Below are 24215 nucleotides of genomic sequence, written 5' to 3' on the forward strand. Positions count from 1 at the left end.
TCTCTCTCTCTCTCTCTCTCTCTCTCTCTCCCCACATTTCAATAGTTTTACAGTCATCTTAACATTTCAAAACTTGACTTCCTCCTCTTTCTATGGTTCCTGAAATTGATTTTTTTTATCATTTCCTGCATATTCTAAATAACTTATTCTTTTATTCATCTACTTTAATTATATACTCTGATGAAGCTGCAGGTTATTACAGTAACCCTGCCAATGTCCTTATCTGTTTACAATTTGTTTGTAAATATTCAATAAACCATTTCCATTCATTCATATATATATATATATATATATACATTATATATACATTATATATATATAATGTTTGTTATCTTGATTTCTTGTTTTTCTGGTAAGTTTCACCATTTCTGCATAGTCCATAAGTTTTTGTATCCATTCTTCTTTCGTCAGGACTTCCTTCCATTTTTGGGCAAATAACATTCTTGCTGCTGTAGTCACATACATGAATAAATTTCTGTACTGTTTAGGTAGTTCTACCCCTATAATTCCAAGAATGAAAGCTTCTGGTTCCTTTGGCAAATGTTATTTTAAACATCTTTTTCAATTAATTATATATCATTTCCCAGTAAGCTTTAACCTTAATACAAGAACACCAGATATGGTAGAAAGTATCTTCTTTCTCTTTGTATTTCCAACATTTATTTGATTTTGATTTATACATTTTTGCCAATTTACTCGGTGTTAGATACCATCTATATAAAACAACAGGTGAAATTATTTGTAGGGGTGTGTGTGTGTGTCTGTGTGTGTGTGTGTGTGTGTGTGTGCCAATGGTGGTCAACCAATGGTGTACAGCCAGCTTTCCAAATGGTAACAAGTAAAATGTAAGTTAGTTTATTGAAATCCCAGTCAGGTAATAGCTTTATTAGGACCCAACAAAATGTCACAAAAGACAGTCGTACCTTGGTTTTCAAACAGCTTAGTTCTCGAACGTTTTGGCTTCCAAACGCTGCAAACCCGGAAGTGACTGTTCCGATTTTCAAACTATTTTTGGAAGCCGAACATCTGACGGGGCTTCCAGCACCCAATCAGAAGCCACGCTTTGGTTTTCGAACATTTTGGAAGTCGAACGGACTTCCGGAACGGATTCTGTTCCACTTCCAAGGTATGACCTACATCAGGGGCAAACCCAAAGCAGCCAAGCTTTGTCTTTTCAAAAATGAGGAGCAACTATTTTTTTTCTCTGTCCCAGAATCCTAGGTGTGTTCCCTGTTTATTCTTTTCTACAGATCAACACAAACTACATTAACCTTTTATCTCCTTTGGCTTACTAAGTAACTGGGGACTTTCTGCAGTTCTAGTTCATTCCCCCCGTGCTACATTGACAGCATGGCAACAGCCTACGTGAGCATTTTCTTTCATCTGACCCTGCCTGATGTCACACTTCACCTTCCCTAAACACTTACCTGATGCAGTGCAGTTAATCCATCTTCATTGCACAGGTCTGGGCTGAAGTTGTTGTTCAATAAATAACAGACTGCAAGAGACAAAACAGAGAAGTTTGTCCTCAGTAAATATTATCGCTAATTTCACCTTCAGATGGAACAAACAACTGGCAACAAAGAATAAAGAGAGGATTTCAATAGCTAAAATGCCCAAGCCAATAAATGACTCTTGCAGGGTTACAACAACAGCCTTGAGGCTGACAAATATCAATTATTATGAGGCTGTTCTACAGAATGGGATTCTCCCATGCCTGTTGAAATTTCCTTTGTGGATGGTGTTATTTTGACCACATAAGGATTGACATCTGGTGAATGAGTCCACTATTAGTATGCAAGGTTACATTCTAAACTGAGGAGATAGAATTCTGAACAGTATTACTTTTACTGCAGTGAAAGGGTTATATGTCTGAACACCTCCATACATAAAAACACACAAATACACACCAAGACCCAAATACCTCCATGCATGAGTTAAATTATCCAATGGCAAGAAGCTATTAAACATGTATCCCCCATCAGCTAGTTCCTACATACACTAAACGTGTTGAGTAGGAGCATTCCAAAATACAACCCTTCTTGTCTTCAGGTCCAGAACTCTACTACCATGGAATACCAAAGCAATGTGGCTAAGGCTGCAATCTTATACATGCTTACATGGATGTTGTTTTTAAATTGTATTTTAATCCAACTTTTAGAAGAATCTCACTGAATATATTGGGACTTTTGCACAAGATTAGGCTGCAAGAGCCATGAACTGGTCCTCCATGGGTCTGGTTTTTGAATCACCAACAACATTTTGTCAATGAAAGCACTGCTTTTAGGATTTTGCTCACCCCTTTGTAATGTTCCTGAACGAATGAATACACAAGCCAAGAAGATAATCATTCTCATTTCCTCTCCCCTCCAATGGCTTGGGGGAGCCAGTGCTACTAAAGAACCAGTATTATGCTGACCAAGGATATATAAACCTTAAGGGGAAGGAAGGCTACAAAATGAAGAGCTTTAAAAGGAACTAAATGAGCACTCCATTAAAAGGCTGTGCACACAGCCTATATGGTGTACAACATAAGCTGTATCAAGTACATTACAGGAGGAAATGTGAGTATTAAAAAGCTACTTCTCTGTCAGCTATTCAAATTACAAGCGAAGACCTAAAAGATGTGTCTAAATAAATTGAAATCACAGATGTCATGGGCAATGGGTTGTCTCCAGTGCTGGCTCTACATAGAGTAGACCTATTGATGAACCTATTTTAGTCATCTCAATTAACATCAGTGGATCTACTCTGAGTAGGAATAGCACTGGATGCCACCCTATATATGCATTCTGTCTCTAAGGTCCACTGACGTAAACAATTAGATGAGGGTGGTGGTTGACAATGTAAAGCCATGAGATAACTGATGTTTGTTATTGCTAGGAACAGCGAATGCTCAAAGGTGATCATACTTTGTTATTTTATGTAAAAAGAAAAACCCTGTCAATGCATGGGTTGGATTACCACAACGTGTTAGGCATTTGCGATACCAAAAGTGCATTATCTACCTTTATCATTTTCAAATGGACAAATGAACTGATCCATAACATGGCTTAATCATTATGACTGTTTACCTTAGGAACCCTCAGAATGGTGGTCTAGTCTACACAATGCAGTAATGTGAGATGGGAATGCCCTCTAAATATTCTCCCAGCTACACAGAGAGGATGGCATGATCAAGAATCCGGGACCTCATTGAACAGAACAGACGAGGGGCAACACACAGGAGGACCCAGGAGACTGGGTCTTCCTCTACCTCCACATCAGCACATTAGTGTAATTTGCAGAACACAAAACTGGCTCACACAGCACTCTTCTTGAAGACACAGGCAGCCTAGTTCTCCCTCAGACAACCCTAATACAACAGACCTGTGAATGTGTGTTTACAAATTTGTAATTATGAATAGGATTCAGGAGATAGATGGAGGAAAAATGCCTTCCAAGTTCCTGTAACTTGCTTAGCTGCTCTCTCTCTCTCTCTCTCTGTGTGTGTGTGTGTGTGTGCGCGCACACATTTCAAAACATTTTTTTAAAAAAAGAACAATGCACAAAAACTTGGTGCAGCTCTACTTAAAACATCTTAGGTGTATCCCTTAAAAAGGCAGTGTACTCTCAGAAATACTAAATATATAACAAGATAGCCTTATACTTTTATGGGTTTTTCCCTCTACCCCTTTCCCATCCTTCTCCTCCAAAAAAAAAAAAATTTGAAAATCAAAATGAGCTTAACCAGCATGTATGGCATATGCAGTCGAACTGCACCTCACAGTATATCCAGTTTAGATAACTTGTGCAACCCATCTAGCAAATCTAAATTTATGTTTATGCTTCTGCTGCTGGCTGGCTAACCACACCGCCCTGCCCTTCTAATACCAACTGATGGATAGATGTGTCACTCAACAGAGGCTCTGGTTTGCTCTTGTTTACTTTGGATGTGATTTCCATTAGGAAGCTTAATTCAATCTGGCTCATTTAAAAGCCATTGTGTACTAATGACACGGGGATCTGTATAATCATGTTGACCCTGCTTTCAGTGATATGATCCTGTTACTGTGCGGAGATTAATCTTGTCAGTTCTCCCCTCCCCACTTATATTTGAGAACAAATGTCAAAATAAACGAAACTTGCCAGTTCTATTCCTTTCTCCGTTGACGATGATATTTTAGGAGAAGTACCATGTATGTGTAAGTCATAAAAAGAGCCCATGGAACTATATATTTTCCATTGCTAACAATGGCATTCCCCTTTTATCTGTAAAACCTATTAATGAAGGCAGCAGACCTCTCCAGTTTTATGTCCAACATATGTTTTCAGAGGTTCCCTGCCCAATGCAGGATCCCACAGGGAAGGGAGCAAGGCAGGTCAGTGGCTGCAGGACCACTGACAGGTCTGAGTACTCCTTGAGGGTTGAGGGCAAGCTGAGGGCAGATTGAGACCCTGCACATGACTTCCCCCAAAGAATCCTGGGGGAAAGTCATGCACTTTAAATGTGCATTGAACCTGCTTGAAATGCAGGTATGGGTCTGCCCTGAGCCCTTAAAAGCATCTGCATCCAGGCTACTTCTCCCAGGCTCCACCCCTTTGTGGATAACTAGTCTTAAAAGACTAACCCTTTGGTCTACAGGTGGGTACTCGTCCTCCATTCCATAGCTTCCACCCTGTGCCCTCCTTGTTCTGCTGGGAGGAACTGGGTTCCCCAGGCTCACGAGAAGGTGCCAAACCAATAGCCTCAAATTACAAGAAAGGATCTTCTTGTACATCAAGAATATCAGGAAGAACTTTCTGACATTAAGAGCTGTTTGACAGTAGGACAGTCTCTTTCAGGAAGTTATGAACTCTCCTTTATTGGAGGTTTTTAAGCAGAGGTTAGTTGGATGGCTGTCTGTCATGGATGTTTTAGCTGAGATTCCTGCATTGCAGGGGGTTGAGGTCCCTTCCAACACTACAATTCCATGATTCATTGTTAGGTCTATTCTCCACAAACGTCATCTAAACTAGTGGCGAGCCCCACATCCTACGAGCATGTACTGGGTGAAAGAATTTTTCCTTTTGCCTGTTCTCAATCATCAATTCCACCGGATGGCAAGGTCCAAATGGTTGTAACTGTAAGACAGTGAGGAGGAGGAGACATTAGTCTCTTTCTCCATTCTATTTTCCATAATGTCCTGGCAAGTTTGGGGAGAAGTTATGAGTTACACATAATTTTAGCATGGGCATGTTGCTATTTTCAAGAGCCAGCTCACCGTGCATACAAATCATTCTGATCACCCCTGGGATGCAGTTGCTCACATCAACTGTTTTGTAGCGCAGATGGGATAGGCTCCCAACACTGGTAGGATGTTGTTTGTGAGGATTAGATGCAGTGAATGATCACACGACAGTTTCCCTTATTTCACCAACCCACGATGCTATGGTGGCTTTCTGGAATAGCTTAGTCAGCTGTAAGTAAAGATTAAGGTTTAATGGGGAATTTGTTCCTTTTACCCCTCCCCCCCCCAAAAAAGAGAAAATAATTTGCTCTATTCACACTGTAGATAAATACATGCATGACCATCCCTCTACAAACCAAGTAAGAAGCTGACTTATATATTTCTGAAACACAGGTTGCTAACCATATGGCTCTGAGTGAGCCATCTGATATTTTATCATCGTTCAGAACATTAACTCTCAGTTACAAATACAGTGGTGCTCAGGAGGCCCTGCAAATTTCAGAGTGTTTTCAGGCTAATGGCCAGTTTCCAGCTGATGGAGAAGATGCCATGAATGGGCCAGGCGTACGTAGGATTGTATTCCTGCAGACTTGGCAGTGGCAGCAGGTTGGTGTTTCTGCCACACCTCATTACAATCCACCAAGATTCTGCAACAGTGTTCTGGCAACAGATCCTCAGTGACTACAGCAAAGGAACTTCAAGAATGCAAAGAACTGCAAAATGTACTCCAATATTATACTGCTTCTATTGTTACACTCTTCCCCTAGGATACCCTGGGAGCAGGAGTTCTGTGAGGTCATAGAAAATCCTTGCCATTATAATTTTCAGGATATTTGAAAACCCAGAGCATTGAAGCTTAGTTCTCCATTCGCACACTGTAGAGGCAGGCGGAACTTCACCTGCCAGCCCAATTACTGACATAAATAAATGGAAAGCAGGGAATGCTGTGTTTTCCCCTCTCTGGACTCAGCTATACAGCTGCAAGGTGATACTAGATAGCGATGGTGAGCCTTATGGAAAATTCCATGTATTTTTTAAAACACTTTAAAAAAAAATTAAATGGTTCTTATATGTGTGTAGATTCCACTTCCATTTATTTATTCTCTCACCCACCCATGTAAGGTTGCGATCACAAGTGCTGGGAGTGAGCATAAGTTGCAGGCCCACTCTACTTTAGCAAATAGCATGCAGCAACTTCTGCTTCACTAGCCACATTCTTTTACTGTTAAATTTGACTGTTTAGGTTTGCACTTTTAACTGCTCGAAGGGTCATGCACCGTGATATATAGCTGCAGCTTGTTCTAGTACATCAGGCCTACTTCTCTTATCTGAGAGCATCCAATCATTCCTCAGGGCTGGCTCTGCTTCTGAACACAGCTTCTTTATCACAATCTATGATATACGGCCAGTCTTACCTGCTGAGCCAGGAATCCAGACACATTTCCAAAAGATTCCTCAAGGCTCAAAGAGTTCAAAGCCCAAAGAGACTACCTCATGCCTATAATGCACAGCCTTCATTGTGCCAGCTACACAATATGGTATGGCTGTGCAAGGATTTGGGCCTCCAAGGTACCATCTGTTCCTTACTGAGGCCATGTGCAAGAGGAAATTTCACACAGCTAAGATAAACTGCTAGACTGTTGCCTCATTCCAGAATCTCTCTCTCTCTTGCCCCGCCCCCCCCACATTTCTTTTTCATGAATATCTCTTGACAAAGCCTCTTTGCTTTCAGATTACTGCTTAGTCCTGAGGAGTTATCACTCCTAGAAAACACACTGTTGACCTTTCAGTTACATTTCAGACCTCCATCTGTGTGCAAGCTTTCACTTTGCCACTGCGTCAGACTGCTTAGACACTGGTGTTCAACAGCCACAGAAAAGTGTAGGAGCTGGAGGAATGCAATTTCTGTGCAAACTGGCCTGATCCATGCCTGCTGAACTGATGTGCAGATTGGAACAGAAATATCCTTCAGATTACAGTGGTAACTTGGTTCTCAAGTGCTTTGGTTCTCAAGCGCCTTGGTTCCCAAACGCCGAAAACCCAGAAGTAAGTGTTCCAGTTTGTGAACATTTTTTGGAAGCCAAACGTCTGATGCGGCTGTCGGCTATTGTTTTTGGGGTGCCTGCACCAATCAGAAGCTGCACCTTGGTCTTCAAACATTTCAGATGTCAAACAGACTTCTGGAATGGATTAAGTTTGGCGCTTTTGTTTTTGCTATTTATTTTGCTTTTTTGTTTTTGAGGCTTTTTCGGTTAATCTGTTTTTGTGACGGTATAGATGATCATTTTTAGCATCTACAATACCGTCTTATTTATTTTATAGTGCAGTACATTGATTCTTGCTTTCATTTTATGGATCAATATTCTTGTTAGATAGTAAAATTCATGTGAAATTGCTGTTTTAGGGGTTGTTTTTTAAAGTCTGGAATGGGTTACTCCATTTTGCATTACTTTCTATCGGAAATCATGCCTTGGTTTTGGAACGCTTTGGTTTTGGAATGGACTTCCAGAATGGATTAAGTTTGAGAACCAAGGTACCACTGTATTCAAGCTATCCTTCAGATTTTGCACTTTTCCAAATTTTGCAATATAGTGCTTGGCTGTAAAAATACACAAAAATGCATTAAATTTGGTGCATCATCAAGTACATAGATCATTGATCTTCAGCTGGTGAGTTAATAGAGAGTAGCCTGGGGTCTTTTGCACCAGCCCTGGTTTTCCTACCCATTTCCCTCTTTCAAGAACTTTGCATACCCATTGGCAGGACACACTGCAAAATACACTGCCATCTTAAACTGGCCAGATGCATCTATATTAGCATATGGAAATATTATGCAAATATGTGTCATCAGCATCCACCCCAAGTCCTTTAGGTGCCTAGCAATGGCCCTACTCTTACAATTAATCAACTTAAGATATATTTAATTGGATGGCAACTGCATTTCAAAATAGTCATAGACCGTGTAACTTGTAAAAGAGGCAAGCGTGCACACACACCTTGTTTTTTAGTGCACCTATAAGGTCTGATAATAACCTAATGTTTTGGGAGCCAGCAGTTAATTTGCCTTGCTGAACTTTCAACAACCTTTTTGCTTTACAGCATTCTTTCTGTCCTCGGTCTCCTTTGAAAGATCTTTGGTACCCTGTTGTTAAGGCTGCCCACACAAAAAACTATTTTCTAGACCATCTCTTTCCCACCTCCCATGCTCAAAGTCACAGTCAAATTGCAACCGACTCCACTGTTATTAAGTAAAATATATGCCCACACCTCCTGCAGTAAGCTTTGTGTTTTCTGTCTCTTGTATAACTGTTCAAAAAAAAATATCAAATCACACAAACAACGGAAACTGACTCACTGGTTCAGTGCAGAAGGAACAATGAGACTGATTGCAAAACAAGTAATATCAAGTTTACAAAAGAAACAGGCTCTGGACTTTTTCACACCTTGTACTGCATAACTCCACACTGCACATGGCACCAATTAATTTGTGAACACGGCGAACCAAAAGTCACTTCTAATTCACATACGTTTGGCAAGTACATGTCAGAGACTGTCACATTTAGAGATAGTGTAGTCCGGGGGCGAATTGAATAATCTTTGGACCAGGAAGCCCTCCAGTTCAAACATCACCTATGCTATATATTCCCTAGGGCTGAAGGCAGATTAGTAACAGCAATACCCCACTCCACTTCCCCGAGTAGCTCATACAGTCCTTAGGTTTGAGGAGGCCACACTCACTTTCAAGTATCTGTGGCCCTCTGGATGTTGTTGGACTACAGTGTCCATCCTTTCTCACCATCTGCCATTATGGCTTTGGCTCATGGGAGTTGGAGTCCCATACCAGTCATTAGGGGACAGCAGCAAGGGAGGGCTATTGCCTCCATGTCTTGCTTGCAGGGCTTTCAATGAGTATCTTATTGGCACTGTGGGGAACAGGATGCTGGCTTCGATGAGCCTGCGCTCTGATCCAACAGGGTACTTCTGGTGTAACTATCAGAAGCAGAATACATTATGCAAAATAGAGAACCGTGGGTGAAAGTGTGCTCATTCTGCAGACTGTGTACAAGTCACAGAATCCAACTTTTCCTGCTGTCGAATCTGTGTTAACTTAATACTGAATTTTAAGGAAGGAAAGTTGCTGCAGGTGCCGTAAGTTTGGTTATCATATTCCTTCCACCTGTCACAGACACCAAGGTTATCAAGTTCCATATCAGAATATGTGATAAAATACGCTACCTGGTGCCTGTGCCAGGAAAAAATTCATCGAACTGATCACCAAGCTTCAATTTATCCAGGGAGATTGGTGATAGATGCAAACACAAGGGTTGCAATTTCATTGAGGAAGTGACATTGCGACTTTTTTAAACCCTTTTTTATATGCTGTTTTCACAAATTAATCCTCCCCCAGGTGCTATTTGTTTTGGAGGGGGAAATTAAGGCATGATACAGTGCCTGTATGTTCCCACCCCTCACCCCACAGAACAAATATCTTCCGTAAGGGAGGTTTAGATCAGGGGGAAAGTATCCAAGCCACTTCCCCATTCAGACCAGCAATATCCCATAGTTATATTTAGTAAAAATAATGTTAGATATAAGAGATCAATCCCAGATCTGCCAGCCTAATGTGTAGCCAGAACCTTGGCCTTACTCAGGGCTGGCCAAGATGCCCATGCCCCCTACAGATCTGGGGTCCCACCTTGCCCCCTCCCTGCCTCCACTGTGGTGCGCCTACTGCTGCCAGCCCTGTCACCACAACTGTCTCCTCAACCTGAGGCTGTACCCACGCTGCCACCACAATGCAGTAGCATGGGCACAGTCGCAGCAGTGAGGGCAAGGGAAGGGGATTGGTTTGGCTTCCTGAGACAAATGGCTTCACATGCACGGGCTGCCCCTGGTCTTACTTGTCTTAGCAGGTACAAAGACAAGAATCATTATATCACAATCTCCCCTGGTCTTGTAGCCTCCATGTATTTTGGACTATAATCCACATCAACATCAGACAGCCTGGCCAATGGCCAGGGATGATGGGAATTGTAGGGCATACAAAGTATTTAGGGCATACCATGCTGAAAGAATATGTTTTAATGGATCAGAGTTAATATAGCTGAAGCTGTTTCTATTCACTTTTCTTTCATAGATATATCTTTTTTACATATATAAAAAAAGCACCCTTAGCTTTAATCTTTGCTCTGGCATCCAAAACAATGTCTCTGCTTGAGGGCAACTTCTCTTTGAAACTATAATAAAATGTGTATTTGTGGAATTGCAAAGTGAAGAATATTTCCAATATGATTCCCAGCAGTTGTTTTATTCTGGAGACTTGAGATGCAAAACTGCGTGAAAACATATATTCTGATGAGCCTGGAAAGCTCTTTATCTCAGCAGTACAGTCAAGCCCATTTAAACAAATGCTTCTTCTAAGAAACCTATTTGGGAAGAGAATGTAAACATTTAAATTAACTCTGAGGCAACAAGAGCCTGGTGAGCGAATCTCAGAAAACTGAAAGACAAATACACCAAAAATTGAACCTACCAAAACTGGGAAAGTTAATGGAATTTTTTCAATCATTATTAAGTTGATAATGTATTCATATTTGAAACTTAGATACCATCTGCACATTTGCAGAAGAGTTTGCTAAGGAAAGCTATTCCTAAGGTTTAATTTTATATCCATTCATTCAACATTTTATGGCATGGTGATTTGTGGTGACTGGCTGACCATATCTGGAAACGTAAGATGAAAACAAAACTTATGGGGTAGGGCAAGAATCTACCTTGCACCCAGATCCTACACATATGCTTCACTGGATGTGATGTCACGGTGTATAATGTTGAACACAAACACAAAACCATAACAATTCCATGGTTAATGAATACACAGAGGATGGAAATGGAAACACAAGCTTCAAGTATGCAACAGCAAGTTGTGACTGCAAAGGGGCTGGACTAGCTGACTCTCGGGGTCCCTTCCAACTCTACAAGTTTATGATTCTATGACTACCACCCTTGACCTCCACACATTCATTTTAAGGTCAAAACAGACCGCCCCACTCCCATATACCTGTAGGTAAGTAGGACTCTTGGTACATGATTGGAGACTTTGATTTTTCAGGGTTCCTGATCACAAGGAGAGAGCTTTATATGCATACACCTGTACATGCAGAGACTCTATTCTCATTTTCAAATGTAGCTGTGGATGTCAGTGGCAGAGGTAATCCATGCAAATTCACTGTGCCTTGACACATATCCATAATATGTGAATATGGCCTTAAAGGTAAAGGTAAAGGTACTCCTGACCATTAGGTCCAGTTGTGGACGACTCTGGGGTTGCGGCGCTCATCTCACTCTATAGGTTGAGGGAGCCGGCATTTGTCCACAGACAGCTTCCGGGTCACGTGGCCAGGATGACTAAGCTGCTTCTGGAGAACCAGAGCAGCACACGGAAACACCGTTTACCTTCCCGCTGGAGCTGTACCTATTTATCTATTTGCACTTTGACGTGCTTTCAAACTGCTAGGTTGACTAGGTTGACCCCACCTCAGGATGCCACACTAAAGCATGCTACATGAGAAGAGAACACTGGTCACAATCAGGGGCGGAGGAAGGGGGTGCGGTAGGGGTGGTCTACTCCAGGTGTCACCACTGAGGGGGGTGACAAAATGCCAGGCAGCACTCACCACGGTCCTTGCACTGCACCTGAGCCACACGTCTCTCCTGGGAGTGACGCAGTGGCTTGGGCACCCGCAGGTTACTGCGCTGCCCCAAATGGTCCACCTGCTGCCTCCCCCCCCCCAAACTGTAGGACGGCTGAGTGTGAGGAGGCAAGAAGACTCCTCAGAGGCCCCTCAGAGCATCCTGCCCCAGCTGGCTGTGCCCCTGGGCGCAGGGCACAGGCGCCCGATTGGCTTGCTCCGCTCTGCCGCTGGTCACAATGGCACTATGCAAGGAACAAAATGGAGACTAGCAGCTGCCGGGAGGAGAAGAAAACAGCTAGGAGGAGCCCTGCTCTTGTTGCTGCAAGAATGCAAGTAGAGGTAGCAGCAGCAGGCAAAAGGGCATTTTACCCCTGTTCCATTCTTCCAAGCTCATTTGAACTTTTGGCCTAGCTTTCGTCTTCACTGAGCACTTCATCAACTCTAAGATGCATGTCATTAAACAAGACAATAACTTCATACAAAAACTTGGCTTTTCTCCAAGAAGTGCTTTTAGAATTACTTATATGGAGAAACACACCTGGAAAACATCATGCCAGAAAAGAAATATAGGCAAGAAAGATCCGTGAAGCTTTCCTGCTCACTGGACATTCCTGCACTTCTCACTTAAATTTTCCATTCCAGGGTAAATCTTTTGCAGCGATTGCATCGCCCCCAGGCCCCAAAATATGATATTTGGGTTGCTCCAAATGATATTGCAAATAGTAAACTGCCCGTACGTCATATGGATCCCTAATAAGGAATGCTCCCCCCCCCCCCCGGAAGAGCAAGAGAATGAAAAATGTCTTAAAGCTTTTCTGCTTCTACAATCATTATCACAGCCACCACTTTATGTGCCGCAAAAAAAATTATGCTCAAAGCAGCTTAGAAAAATACACCCCCAAAATTCAACCATTTCAAGAATAATTTCATAACAGCAGCAATAAAACAGCAACATCCAGCAAATTTAACAGCAAATGAAAAATAAAAAATTCAATGTCATACACAGTAGTATTAAACCTCTGGGCAGTAGCAAAAACAAGGGAGTCTGAACAGTTTCACCTTGGTCCTCGATGTTCTGGCTGCTGCTGGTATGTTTGCTGCAAATTAACCTAGAATCAAGCTCAGCAGATCAGATGTCTAGGCCTCAGTTTCCCCAAAGGAACACGGCTCGTTTGGGCATCACCTTCAGGCAGCAGCTCACCCTGTGATGTTACTCACAGTCCCTTTCCTTTGGCAGCTTCTTATAAGGCTTCCAGAGGCAGGGGAGGGGGGTAGCTGGAAATATTCTTCCCATGATGTTACTCAGGCAAGCATGAATGGCATGAGGGTGCTGGAAGGTGAGGGTCCCACCCAAACCTCAAATGGTGCATGTTAATATGTCAACAGGGTTAAAAGTTTTATGATTCAAGGAGTCTACAGTGATCCCTTCTGTCATCTCCATACTGACCCATAAAGGCCCACTTGCCACCGCCTCTCAACACAAGGACCAAGTATTATGTTTATTTGGCAGAGAGGGCGAGGCACAGTGAGCCAGCTTCGTGCAAGGGAGCAGGCATGCATGTAATGCTGTATTTCTTTGACGCAGTACACTGTGGACCCCAGAAGTTCACTGTCCAGACTGCAAGCGCAGGTGTGGTTGTCATGTGGGTAAAATGTGACCTCGTTCTTTGCTGGCAAAGGCAAAAAGGTTGGCGTGCCAACATATTTCAAGATGCTACCAACGGGTTTCTGGCAGGAGCCTCAGCATATTTTCTTGAGAAAATCATGGTGCTTACTTTGAGGGATCTGTAGTCCTTCTGTGTAACAACAGAACAGAACCAGTGAACTCTGTAAAATCAGTGAAGCCGGATTTCAAAGTAAGTCATAATCCCTGGGGAATATTCCTCCAATACATGTAGCTCTCAAGCAGCGCACTGTGTGTGCGCCATCTATACCAGGAAGGGCTCTGGGAGCGGGGATTTCAGAGATGCAAATATGTCTGGTCCTGCAGACTGAGGTTAGGAGATGAAAGGTGAGTATCAATGTTAACCAAAGAGGGCAACTCTTAGCTAAGCTCAGGGAAAGTGCTTTGAACTGATAAGCTGCAATGGTTAGAAGGCATGCAAATGTGTATCAATGCAAGTGCTACAAAAGTCCACCTTGAACTGTGCTGCTACCAAGATGGAAACTCTTATATTCCCTGCCTGATCACTGATTGAGGTCAAACAGGCCCCCTCCTTACTGAATGTCTGGCATCTACCGAATACTTAAAAAAATAAAATAAAAAATCAGCAGGCATTTTAGCTGAAATCTGATTTTATAGTTTTAATTGTTTTCGATTTTCACTGTACTATCTTCTTTGTACGCCACTTAGAGACTATTGCAATTAAGCATTATATTAATTGTCTAAATAATAATAATGATAATGACATTACATTCTTCATAAAGTGAAATACGCTGTAAATAGAACAACTGAGGTAGAGCATGTGACTCTTAATCTCAAGGTCGCGGGTTCAAGCCCCAAATTGGACAAAAGATTCCTGCATTGCAATCAGATGATCCTTGTGGTCCCATCCATTCTATGATTCTCCTTGACCACTGCAGGAAAAGAGATGCTGAACTAGTGGGTTCTTTTGACATTCCTAATTATAAATTGTTTTATAGTGAGAAAAATGATGGAAGTATAGGCAGTTCAATACAATACCTAACTCCATAATCCCACAAGTTGGTGTTTGTCTACATTTAGTTCATGCATTAAAGGTTCAGTCTGAAAACATGAAGAACAAAATGAATTATTTCCTTTCTTCCTTTATTTAATGAAAATGCATATTGAAAGCATCGCTATGGCAGGCCTGAGGGAATTACGGCACATGCTTTGCCAGCCAACTTGGCATGTTCCAGTCAAAATCAAGTATTTGTTGGTAGTTACCTGCATAGCAACAGTTACTTGCATTGATAGGAAAAAAGCAAAAATATAGATTCTCAATGCTGACCTTTACAACTATAATTTCCTAACCACTACTCATGTTCTCTAGAATTTTATTTTTTAATAGTAAGAAAATCTGAGCACTTCTCTTCCTCTCTCCGTCTTCAAACAAAGGCTACATAAAGTACGTGCATATCAAAGTTCTGATGCATAGGAAATTTATCCTTCAATAGCAGTTAGAGCAGAGGTGAGCAAACCTCTGGCCCTCCAGATGTTTGTTGAACTCCATCAGCCCCAGCCAGCATAGCCAAGGGTTTAACCAGGGTTGAGGAACATGCAGTTATCCAACTCACAACAGCCATGTAGGTTGGTTAGGAATGATGGAAATTTTGTTCCCTTATCCCTGTGTTAAAACCAATTCAAATATATTGCTAATGTATGACGTTTGGTCTATTTTGATATATGTGGAACCTCAAACAGGATAAAGGGGTCTGCATGCTTAACTCTCATGTCAAAATAAAAGAAACAGTGTTTTCTGCTAATCAAATCTCTAGCCGTATGTGAAGATAACCGTCAGGCAAAAACCCACACCTGCTCACCTTTTCGACAACAGGGCTGTTTCTGCCCCTGCAATCATGGAAGGAAAATAGTCTGCTCTCAGGTAAGCAAAGGCCTTGAACCTGCATCTCCCCACAATCCAAATGTATAAGCACTCCAGCTGTGTAAATACAAAATCTAAATTAAAGAACTACACCAGATGCAGTCTACTAGGCCTGAAATTCAAAAGGGAGCGGGGAACTATAGTGATCATAATTAGCAAAGCAACCGAAGAATTCCCCGTCTAGCTGTCTGCAACATGATCTCCTGTGCAGCCTGACACCATGTTAACAGTCAGGCTGTGCTTAAGGCAGCTGCTGCACAGCTCCTCAGAGAGCAGGAAGAAACACCCTTTGGAATCAACAGCAAAGACAGGAACCCTCAGCCAGTGCCTTTTCACACCTCAGGCTAAAATCAGGGTTGGAAAGCCTTCCACTTTAAAACGGCTCCCTTTCTACCCCACATCAGTGTTCCTATGTGGTGCATGCACACATGAAAAGGATCATTGGAGGCACTCTTGTGCTGTATCTTGTGTGAGAGTTACCTCAGCCTTTCTTAAACAATAACTGCAGATGGACTTTATGGAAGGGAGGTAAGGTAAAAGGTAAAGGACCCCTGGACGATTAAGTCCAGTCAAAGGTGACTATGGGGTGTGGCACTCATCTCGCTTTCAGGCCGAGGGAGCTGGCGTTTGTCCACAGACAGCTTTCCGGGTCATGTGGCCAGCATGACTAAACCACTTCTGTTGCAATGGAACACCATGACGGAAACCAGAGCGAACGGAAACGATGTTTACCTTCCCGCCACAGCAGGACCTATTTATCTACTTGCACTGGCGTGCTTTCGAACTACTAAGTTGGCAGGAGCTGGGACAGAGCAACGGGAGCTCACCCTGTTGTGCGGATTTGAACTGCCGATCTTACAATATGAAAGGGGAAAAGTCAACTGATGTTTTTCATCTGTCCAGGGGTGTATCCAGACACAGGATAAAATGCTATAAATAAGTCAGAAATTAAATTATTACAACAAAAGGGGGGGAACCTATGTAAAAATCCATATAAATTCCTTTATTGCTCTCTGGCACCACCTGGTGTTGCATGTTTATAAAACATATTGTGATGAACATTGCTGAGTCTCAATGAGAAACAGAAACTGGAGGGCAATCAGATGACATGGGCTACTCCTAATGATTAGTTGAAACCCCTTTCTTCCAATTTAAACCCACTGGTTCAGGCCCTGCCCTCCAGATCAATAGAAAACAAGTTTGTGCCATGATCTGCATGACATCCCTCCCCATGCCTGGAGTAAAGGTAAAGGGACCCCTGACCATTAGGTCCAGTCGTGACCGACTCTGGGGTTGCGGCGCTCATCTCGCTTTATTGGCCGAGGGAGCCGGTGTTTGTCCACAGACAGCTTCCAGGTCATGTGGCCAGCATGACCAAGCTGCTTCTGGCAAACCACAGCAGCGCACGGAAACACCGTCTACCTTCCCGCCGGAGCGGTACCTATTTATCTACTTGCACTTTGATATGCTTTCGAACTGCTAGGTTGGCAGGAGCAGGGACCAAGGAACGGGAGCTCACCCTGTCACGGGGATTCAAACTGCCGACCTTCTGATTGGCAAGTCCTAGGCTCTGTGGTTTAACCCACAACGCCACCCGTGTCCTCCATGCCTGGAGAGGACTGCCATTTTGCCTCATAATTGTATCTTCTACCTCAGGGCTAACCGTACCTAACTAATTTAACTTTACCTCACAGGTCTCTAGGCCTGTCACCACACCTTTGTCACTTGACTAGACAGATCCCAGTTAGATGGCACCAACTTGGATGGCTTCCAAAGAGGATTAGGCAAATTCATGGAGGGAAAGAGCCCTCTGCGGCCATATTCTACCTCTTGTGTTGCTGGGCATCAGAAGCAGGGCAAGGACTATCGTGCTCATTTCCTGTTTATGGTCATCCCACAGGGATCTGTTTGACCATTGTGAGATTAGAGTGCTGGACTCTACGGGTTTGGGGCTTGATCCAGCAGGAGCTTTTGTTGCTGGACCCAATATTTCAGCTGAGCTGCACAGTGAAAGCTAGGGCAACAAGACCCCAAGAGCGAGTATAGCGTAATGGATAGGAGGCCAAGCTGCGAACCAGGAAGTCTCTTCCCAGTCACGACCTAGCTAGGTGGCCTTAGGCGATTCTCTGTCAGCTTCAGCTTACAGCCTCCTGCAACGTGAGCATAATAGCAGTGGGGCTGCTGGAAGAACTACAACCAAATGATGTACGTGAAGGGCTTTGAACTCCCCAAAGCGCTAAGTGCTGCCATCATTATTAAAGTACTGGCACCTACTATGCTGACAACACAGAGCTCCCATTTCCCCCTGGAGACTTGCCAAAGTATGAGCAAGTTCCCACACTTTGACACTAAAATGCCTTGAAGCTGTGAATGTTGCTAATGCAGGACAGAAACAGAAAGGAATCTCATGTACATTATGTGCAATTTAGGCCTCGAGCAGAATTCACAATACGAGAAATGCCAAAAAGAACCACTTACTAAATCACCTCTGAACTCACAATTTTGGAGGAGCTTTCGCAGCTGGGGTAATATAAGTAATTATTTAGCACGGGGTATCATTTAGCTGTGCACATACTAGTCCCTAGGAGATATGGTTAGGGTGTCAAACTAGGTCCAGAGAGACACATATTAAAATCCCTACTCAGCCATGAATCACTGGGTCTCATTGGCTCACAGTTACTCTCAGCCTAGCCTCACTCACAAGGTTATTGTGAGGATAAAATGAAGAGGGAGAATCATAAACACCGAATTGGCCACTTTGTAGGAAAGGTAGGGTATAAACACAATTAATAACCGGTATATGCACTATTCTGTTCATTTTACAGCATTTGAACATACTTTAGAGCAAGAGACTCTTAATCTCAGGGTTGTGGGACTAGAAGATTCTTGTGATCCCTTCCAACTCTACAATTCTATGATTCTTGGTCTATCCCATCCTTCCTTCAAAGTGCTCAAGACCAGTTTAGAAGAGGCTCCCACTGCCCTCCTAGTAAGGTTCATGACTGAGGCCTACGCCCTGCTTCAGTTTAACAATGCCTGCAAATCAAATGTTCCCAGGTCATATAATGTTACCTTAAGAGATCCACAAATCCAAAAAAGGCAAGGCAAAGGGGAAATGCAGGGGAAAGGCAAAGACAGAGTGCCATGTCTTCCAGCAAGAGGATAACCTAGTTCCATGCTCAGGTGTTAAGTCCAACTGTGTTCAGTGCGGCTTGTAAGAATGAAGGCAATTGCAACCAGAACACACTTCTGCTACTCAAAACAATTTGTTTTGCTCCAAACGCTCAGTTATTAGAAAGCAAGGGACCCATTGCATTTAATTTAGCAACTGAACTATGTTCATTAACCTCTCATTAGCTTGCCAAGATTAATAACACATGGTGGATTTAATCCCATGCATTTTGCTGTTGCTAATAAGTCCACCCCAGTTCTTCATGACAGGAGGGAACAAGCTGGCATTTCAAAAGTGGCCCCAGAGAAGGGACAAAGATGGGACGCCCCAAGGCTGGCTGTAGGGTATTACTTAATCCCACAGCGCAGTGTTTTGTCTTCAAAATTTACAGCATAAACCAAACTGCTCCAGAAGCCAAAGTTGATCTCAGTAAGTTCATTAAAGTTAATTAATGCTTAAGTGGCTGCCTATACTGCTCCACGGAAGAGAGAGATAATTATATGCTACAGACATAGATCACACCAACTTTCCCGGGGAGCCATGAGTCACTTCTAATTAGGAGGCAAGGGCTTAGATTAATGTGGCAAAGTTGCGAGCTTTTTTATTTTATTTTTTTTAAAAGACCAAATTATTGCAATTTAGAGACAGCCTACATTTCTGGTTCGGCAGACTTCTGAACCACAACTTTGCCGATGAGACCAACTGCATAACAGAAGCTTGGATCTAGCCAAATTGAGGAGACAGTTTATTTTTAACAATGGCATACGAATGGCTCCTTGACTCCACACAATCATGTCCAAGGGATGTCAAGAGGTTTTAGCAACGGAAAGTGGCAACACATCACTCCTTTACTGTGAAATATTGGATAAAATGCCAAAATCTATTCAATGCTATTTTAAGCACTAACTGATCAGCACAGTGAAAATAGTAGGGTGACTTCCTACATCTGGAAAAAGAAGAAAAAATATATCACCAAAATGCAGGACAAAAGGGGGCACATATCTGCATACGAAAATTGGTATGCATATATGCAATCTGCAAAATAATTACTATAATTCCAATAAAAATGCAATAGATCCCACCATAATGGGGAAGACTGTGAACAGGTGGGCACACACAGTCTGCTGTCCAGGTGTGAAATGTTGATGGGCAACTTCAAGGCCCCTGTGTTTCTTCTTCTTTAACCTGGACAGCCCTTTAAATAGAGGGCTAAGTCTTCATAATACAGTACTTGAGTAACAAATGTAACTTTCTATATGGAAAAAAGAATAAAATATTATTATAAAGTAGGGCACATGGTCACCCTAGCATCTATGAATCATTAGTGGAAGAGGATGACTGAGAGTTTCATAACATTCTCTTCCTGGGTTCAATAAAGGAATCAAAGCTTACAAGCTGTGGGAGAGAAGCCATCTTCTTTGACCAGAATACTTTGCTGCACCCTATGAGGCCAGATTCAAAGTGGTGGTTTTGACCTTCAAGGTCTTAAAAGTGCTCCAAGATGGAGTTATCTTCAGGATACCCCTGTCCAAACAGGGATGGGAAACTGGTGGCACTGCAAGTATTGTGCACAGTGCTATTTTTCTAGATAAAGAGGTGCAGGAACTCATCATGAACCCCTCCCTCATTCTCTTAGGAAGGCAATGGTGCCCACCTAAGAGGTGCCGGAACTGAGCTCTGCTGAGTTCTGGCTGGAAAAAAAAGCCCTGGGACTACACCTCCCATCATTTTTGACCACTAACCATGATGGCTTGAACTGATGGGAACTAGAATCCAACAACATCTGGAGGATCTTGACTTAGTATACCTGAAGGAGCTTCTTCACCCCCATAGTTCTGCCCGGACGTTGAGATCCAGCGCTGAGGGCCTTCTGGCGGTTCCCTCATTGCGAGAAGCAAAGCTACAGGGAACAAGGCAGAGGGCCTTCTCGGTAGTGGCGCCCTGCCTGTGCAACGCCCTCCCATCAGATGTCAAAGAAATAAACAACTACCTGACATTCAGAAGACATCTTAAGGCAGCCCTGTTCAGGGAAGTTTTTAATGTGTGACATTTTAGTGTATTTTTGGTCTCTGTGGAAGCCGCCCAGAGTGGCTGGGGAAACCCAGCCAGATGGGCGGGGTACAAATAATAAATTATTATTATTATTATTATTATAGATCAGGCATGGCCAAACTTGGTCCTCCAGCTGTTTTGAGACTACAATTCCCATCATCCCTGACGACTGGTCCTGTTAGCTAGGGATGATGGGAGTTGTAGTCCCAAAACAGCTGGAGGGCCAAGTTTGGCCATGCCTGACTTAGATCAACATCTGAATCAAGCACAGAAGCCTCTCTGGTATGCTCTAAACTGATGACTGATTCCACAGAGCAAGAGTTGCAGGACCAGGGATAGCTCCAAGTGAGCAACTTTCTCCAACTAAAGTTGCCAATAGACTGAGCCTTTTCAAGTCTCTGCCCTTAGATTACATCTTCCAAACTCCACCCCATTCTGGATCATCTCAGATGCTTAAATGGCTAGCACTCTGGCCTGAAGATGGGACCCTTTCCATGGCCTCCTGACCAGTGAGGTACTGTGAGAGGCATTAGGTTCTTTGGAGGAAGGCACTCCCTTAAAGTCCAGCCTCTGGCCCTACAGGCCCTGGCAGGATGGGAGGTTGTTCTGGGTCCATCAATCTCAGGTGCAATGGTTTTCCAGTCTCCGGTAGCCTGGCTCTCCATCTGGAGACTGCAGCCTCCAAATTTGAGTCTTAATTGCTGCTGGTCTCTAGGGTCATGATATTCCAGCACTCAACACTTGTAATGCAAAACCAGACACTTTGGAAGCAACAGTACCTCTTCCACCTCTGCTGGTTTGTGTTACTTTTGGGACCCTGAGTAGAACCTGAAAGAGAGAAAATTCTCTCACACACAAACACACACACACACCACAATAGCCATGAAGGAAGAGAGATAAATATAGCAGGATGCCAAGGTAATGGCTGCTGAACTCCATTATCACTCCAGAATTAGAGCAGTAAGTCACAGGAGTTGCTACTTTCATGACATTAACTGGAAATGAAACCAAGGCAAAGAAATGTTTGCATTCTAAGGGCAAAATCCACATCAGATTGAGGTCAACGGGAACTTCTCCCATCCATATGGATGAAAGGTGGTTTACAGACATTAACAATTAAAACCAAACTCTTCCTTTCTCATACCAGCTTGGAGTCAATTTACAGGTTTAGTAATCCTGCAGAGACAATCCCTGAACTCTCTTCAGTCTCCCTTGAACATGTAAACACACTGAAAGTTAGATGAAAGAGAGAAATGTCTGAAAAGGTCACGGTCTCTCAACTCAGTCCTCCTAAGGGACACTTCACATCGGAGCAAAAACTGAGCATAAGGACACTTGCATATATCATGTAACTACAGCACATCTTATAAAGTACAAGATATTCACATGCCCTTTTATAGCTGCACACACACACCAACACACACACACTGTACGTTGCATGCTGTATGGAGCTACAATTACCCCTAGATTCATGGAGCATGTATAGAAAGAAAAACACTAAATAAAAAAAAAACAGGGGGAAAGACACATCACTCTCACACATTGGTACACCACAAGCAGCATATCAGGTACAGTGGTACCTTGGGTTACATCCGCTTCAGGTTACAGACTCCACTAACCCAGAAATATTACCTCGGGTTAAGAACTTTGCTTCAGGATGAGAGCAGAAATTGTGCAGCGGCGGCGCAGCAGCAGCAGCAGGTCCCATTAGCTAAAGTGGTGCTTCAGGTTAAGAACAGTTTCAGGTTAAGAACAGACCTCCAGAACGAATTAAGTTCTTAACCCGAGGTACCACTGTAATTGTGTGTGTGTGTGTGTGTGTGTGTGTGTGTGTGTGTATTCTTTAATGAATGAGCATGTGACAATAGGAGAGAGGTTATGACAAGCTGTAACACTTGGACTCCTTTGCACATTGGGAGGAGGAATGAGGGAGACAAGGCAACAAGCAGGGTAGGGGGAAGGCAAAAGTAATCTATAGACAATGGGAAAAGCTCAGACCAGCAAACAAGCTTGATCCAGACTCCTAAAAGCTTTTATGGGGTGAATTACCTGCCCAACTGGTAATTTGAGGTTTCACTGGCCTCTCTCTGTGAAGATCTTTCCTTCCTCTGCCCAGAACTAACTGAAGGTTCACAGATTGGCACCCCCCTGCAATCTCCTTCAGCTCTTGATACTGACACGAGTTGTCAGCTCCATAGGAAGACTAGGGGTGACTCTCAAGGTATAATCATCATCTCGTCCAAAAGAATTTCCTGGTAGCTAGCCTTTTGCTGTCCCACATCTCTGATCAGAAATGTAGCATTGGGTTATAATTGTTCATAGAAAAGCAACTGGCAAAAGAATCTCTCTCTCTTTGTGTGTGTGTGTGTGTGTGTGTGTGTGTGTGTGTGATTGTAACACATATGCAAATGGTCTTGAATAATACTCCCCGCAACCCTCTAGTTCCCCAATATTCAATCTGGGAAGCAGATGCCAAGGAACCTAGTTTTAAAGAATGCTACTTTCCAAATCCAGGATTTACCTGCCCCGCACCCCAATGTTGGCCCAGGGGAAAAAAAGATCACTCCCCACAAAGAAGAGGCATACTACCTGGAAATACCGTATTTTTGGCCCATAGGGCGCACTGGCCCATAGGACGCACCTCATTTTTGGGGGGGGGGGAATGAATAAAAAAAATTATTCCCCCCCCAGCCGTGGGGCTGGGGCGGGGGAAGCCCAAGCTTCCCCCAACCCCAGCCCCCAGAACAGGCTGCCCCCCGCAAGCCTTGCGTGCCCGTGAGAACTCCCCCCGGGCGCGCAAGGCTTGCGGACACTTGCGCGAAGCATGGGGCGTCCTCCGGAGGGTTAGGGTTACCGACGCCTCTCGCTCTCCAGGCTTCAGCGAAAGCCTGCATTCGCCCCATAGGACGCACACACATTTCCCCTTCATTTTTGGAGGGGGAAAAGTGTGTCCTATAGGGCAAAAAATACGGTACTACTGGTATTCAGAAGCATACTATGGAGCAAGAACTCTTTTGCCATTGGAAATGGAAACTATTCACTCAGAATACAACCCTGAACCACCAGAGATGGAGGGGAAATCCATTTTAAAGATGGAATTTTATGGTTCCAACCCACTGAGCTTTGTTCTGTTCTCTTGTGTCTTGCACCCACATACCGTATTGGCCTGAATATAAGCCTCACTTTTCCGCCAAATTCCAACCATCAAAAGTTAAAGTACAGCTTATATTCAGGCCTTATGGTATGCAGCCAGGAGCACGGGGCAAACAGCACCAGGAGTGTGGCAAAGCGGTGCCCGCCCTGCGCATAGTCCCCTGTCCTCTCCCCAAAGGCTGGGATGGGAGAGTGAGGAAGGGGAAAGGCCACCAGCAACGCAGCACACCCCGCCCCCGCCCCCAGGCAGCCAGGAGCAGCGAGGAAGGGAGTGGCTTATATTCAGGTATTTTTTCTTTTTGTCTCACCCCCCCTCCAATTTTAAAGGTGTGGCTTATATTCGGGTGCGGCTTATATCTGGGCCAAT

At 43.4% G+C, this 24215-nt stretch overlaps 1 protein-coding gene across 5 annotated transcripts in view; it reads right to left on the reverse strand.

Annotated features, from left to right (window-relative positions):
* Positions 1–24215, reverse strand: part of PPP1R16B (protein phosphatase 1 regulatory subunit 16B) — a 109538-nt gene that overhangs the window by 15612 nt on the left and 69711 nt on the right. For 2 of the 5 annotated variants that reach the window (XM_083746241.1, XM_083746242.1), the window contains exon 3: positions 1428–1498. In XM_083746241.1, the coding sequence (XP_083602367.1) occupies positions 1428–1498 (71 nt within the window). Of the gene's footprint in view, positions 1–1427; positions 1499–8948; positions 9176–11271; positions 11464–11747; positions 11893–24215 lie in introns of those variants that run through there. The other 3 variants (XM_083746245.1, XM_083746244.1, XM_083746243.1) reach the window with 3 other exon arrangements.

This window comes from Podarcis gaigeae, assembly GCF_964106915.1.
Source record: "Podarcis gaigeae genome assembly, chromosome: 6".
In the NCBI taxonomy this organism is placed as follows: domain Eukaryota; kingdom Metazoa; phylum Chordata; class Lepidosauria; order Squamata; family Lacertidae; genus Podarcis; species Podarcis gaigeae.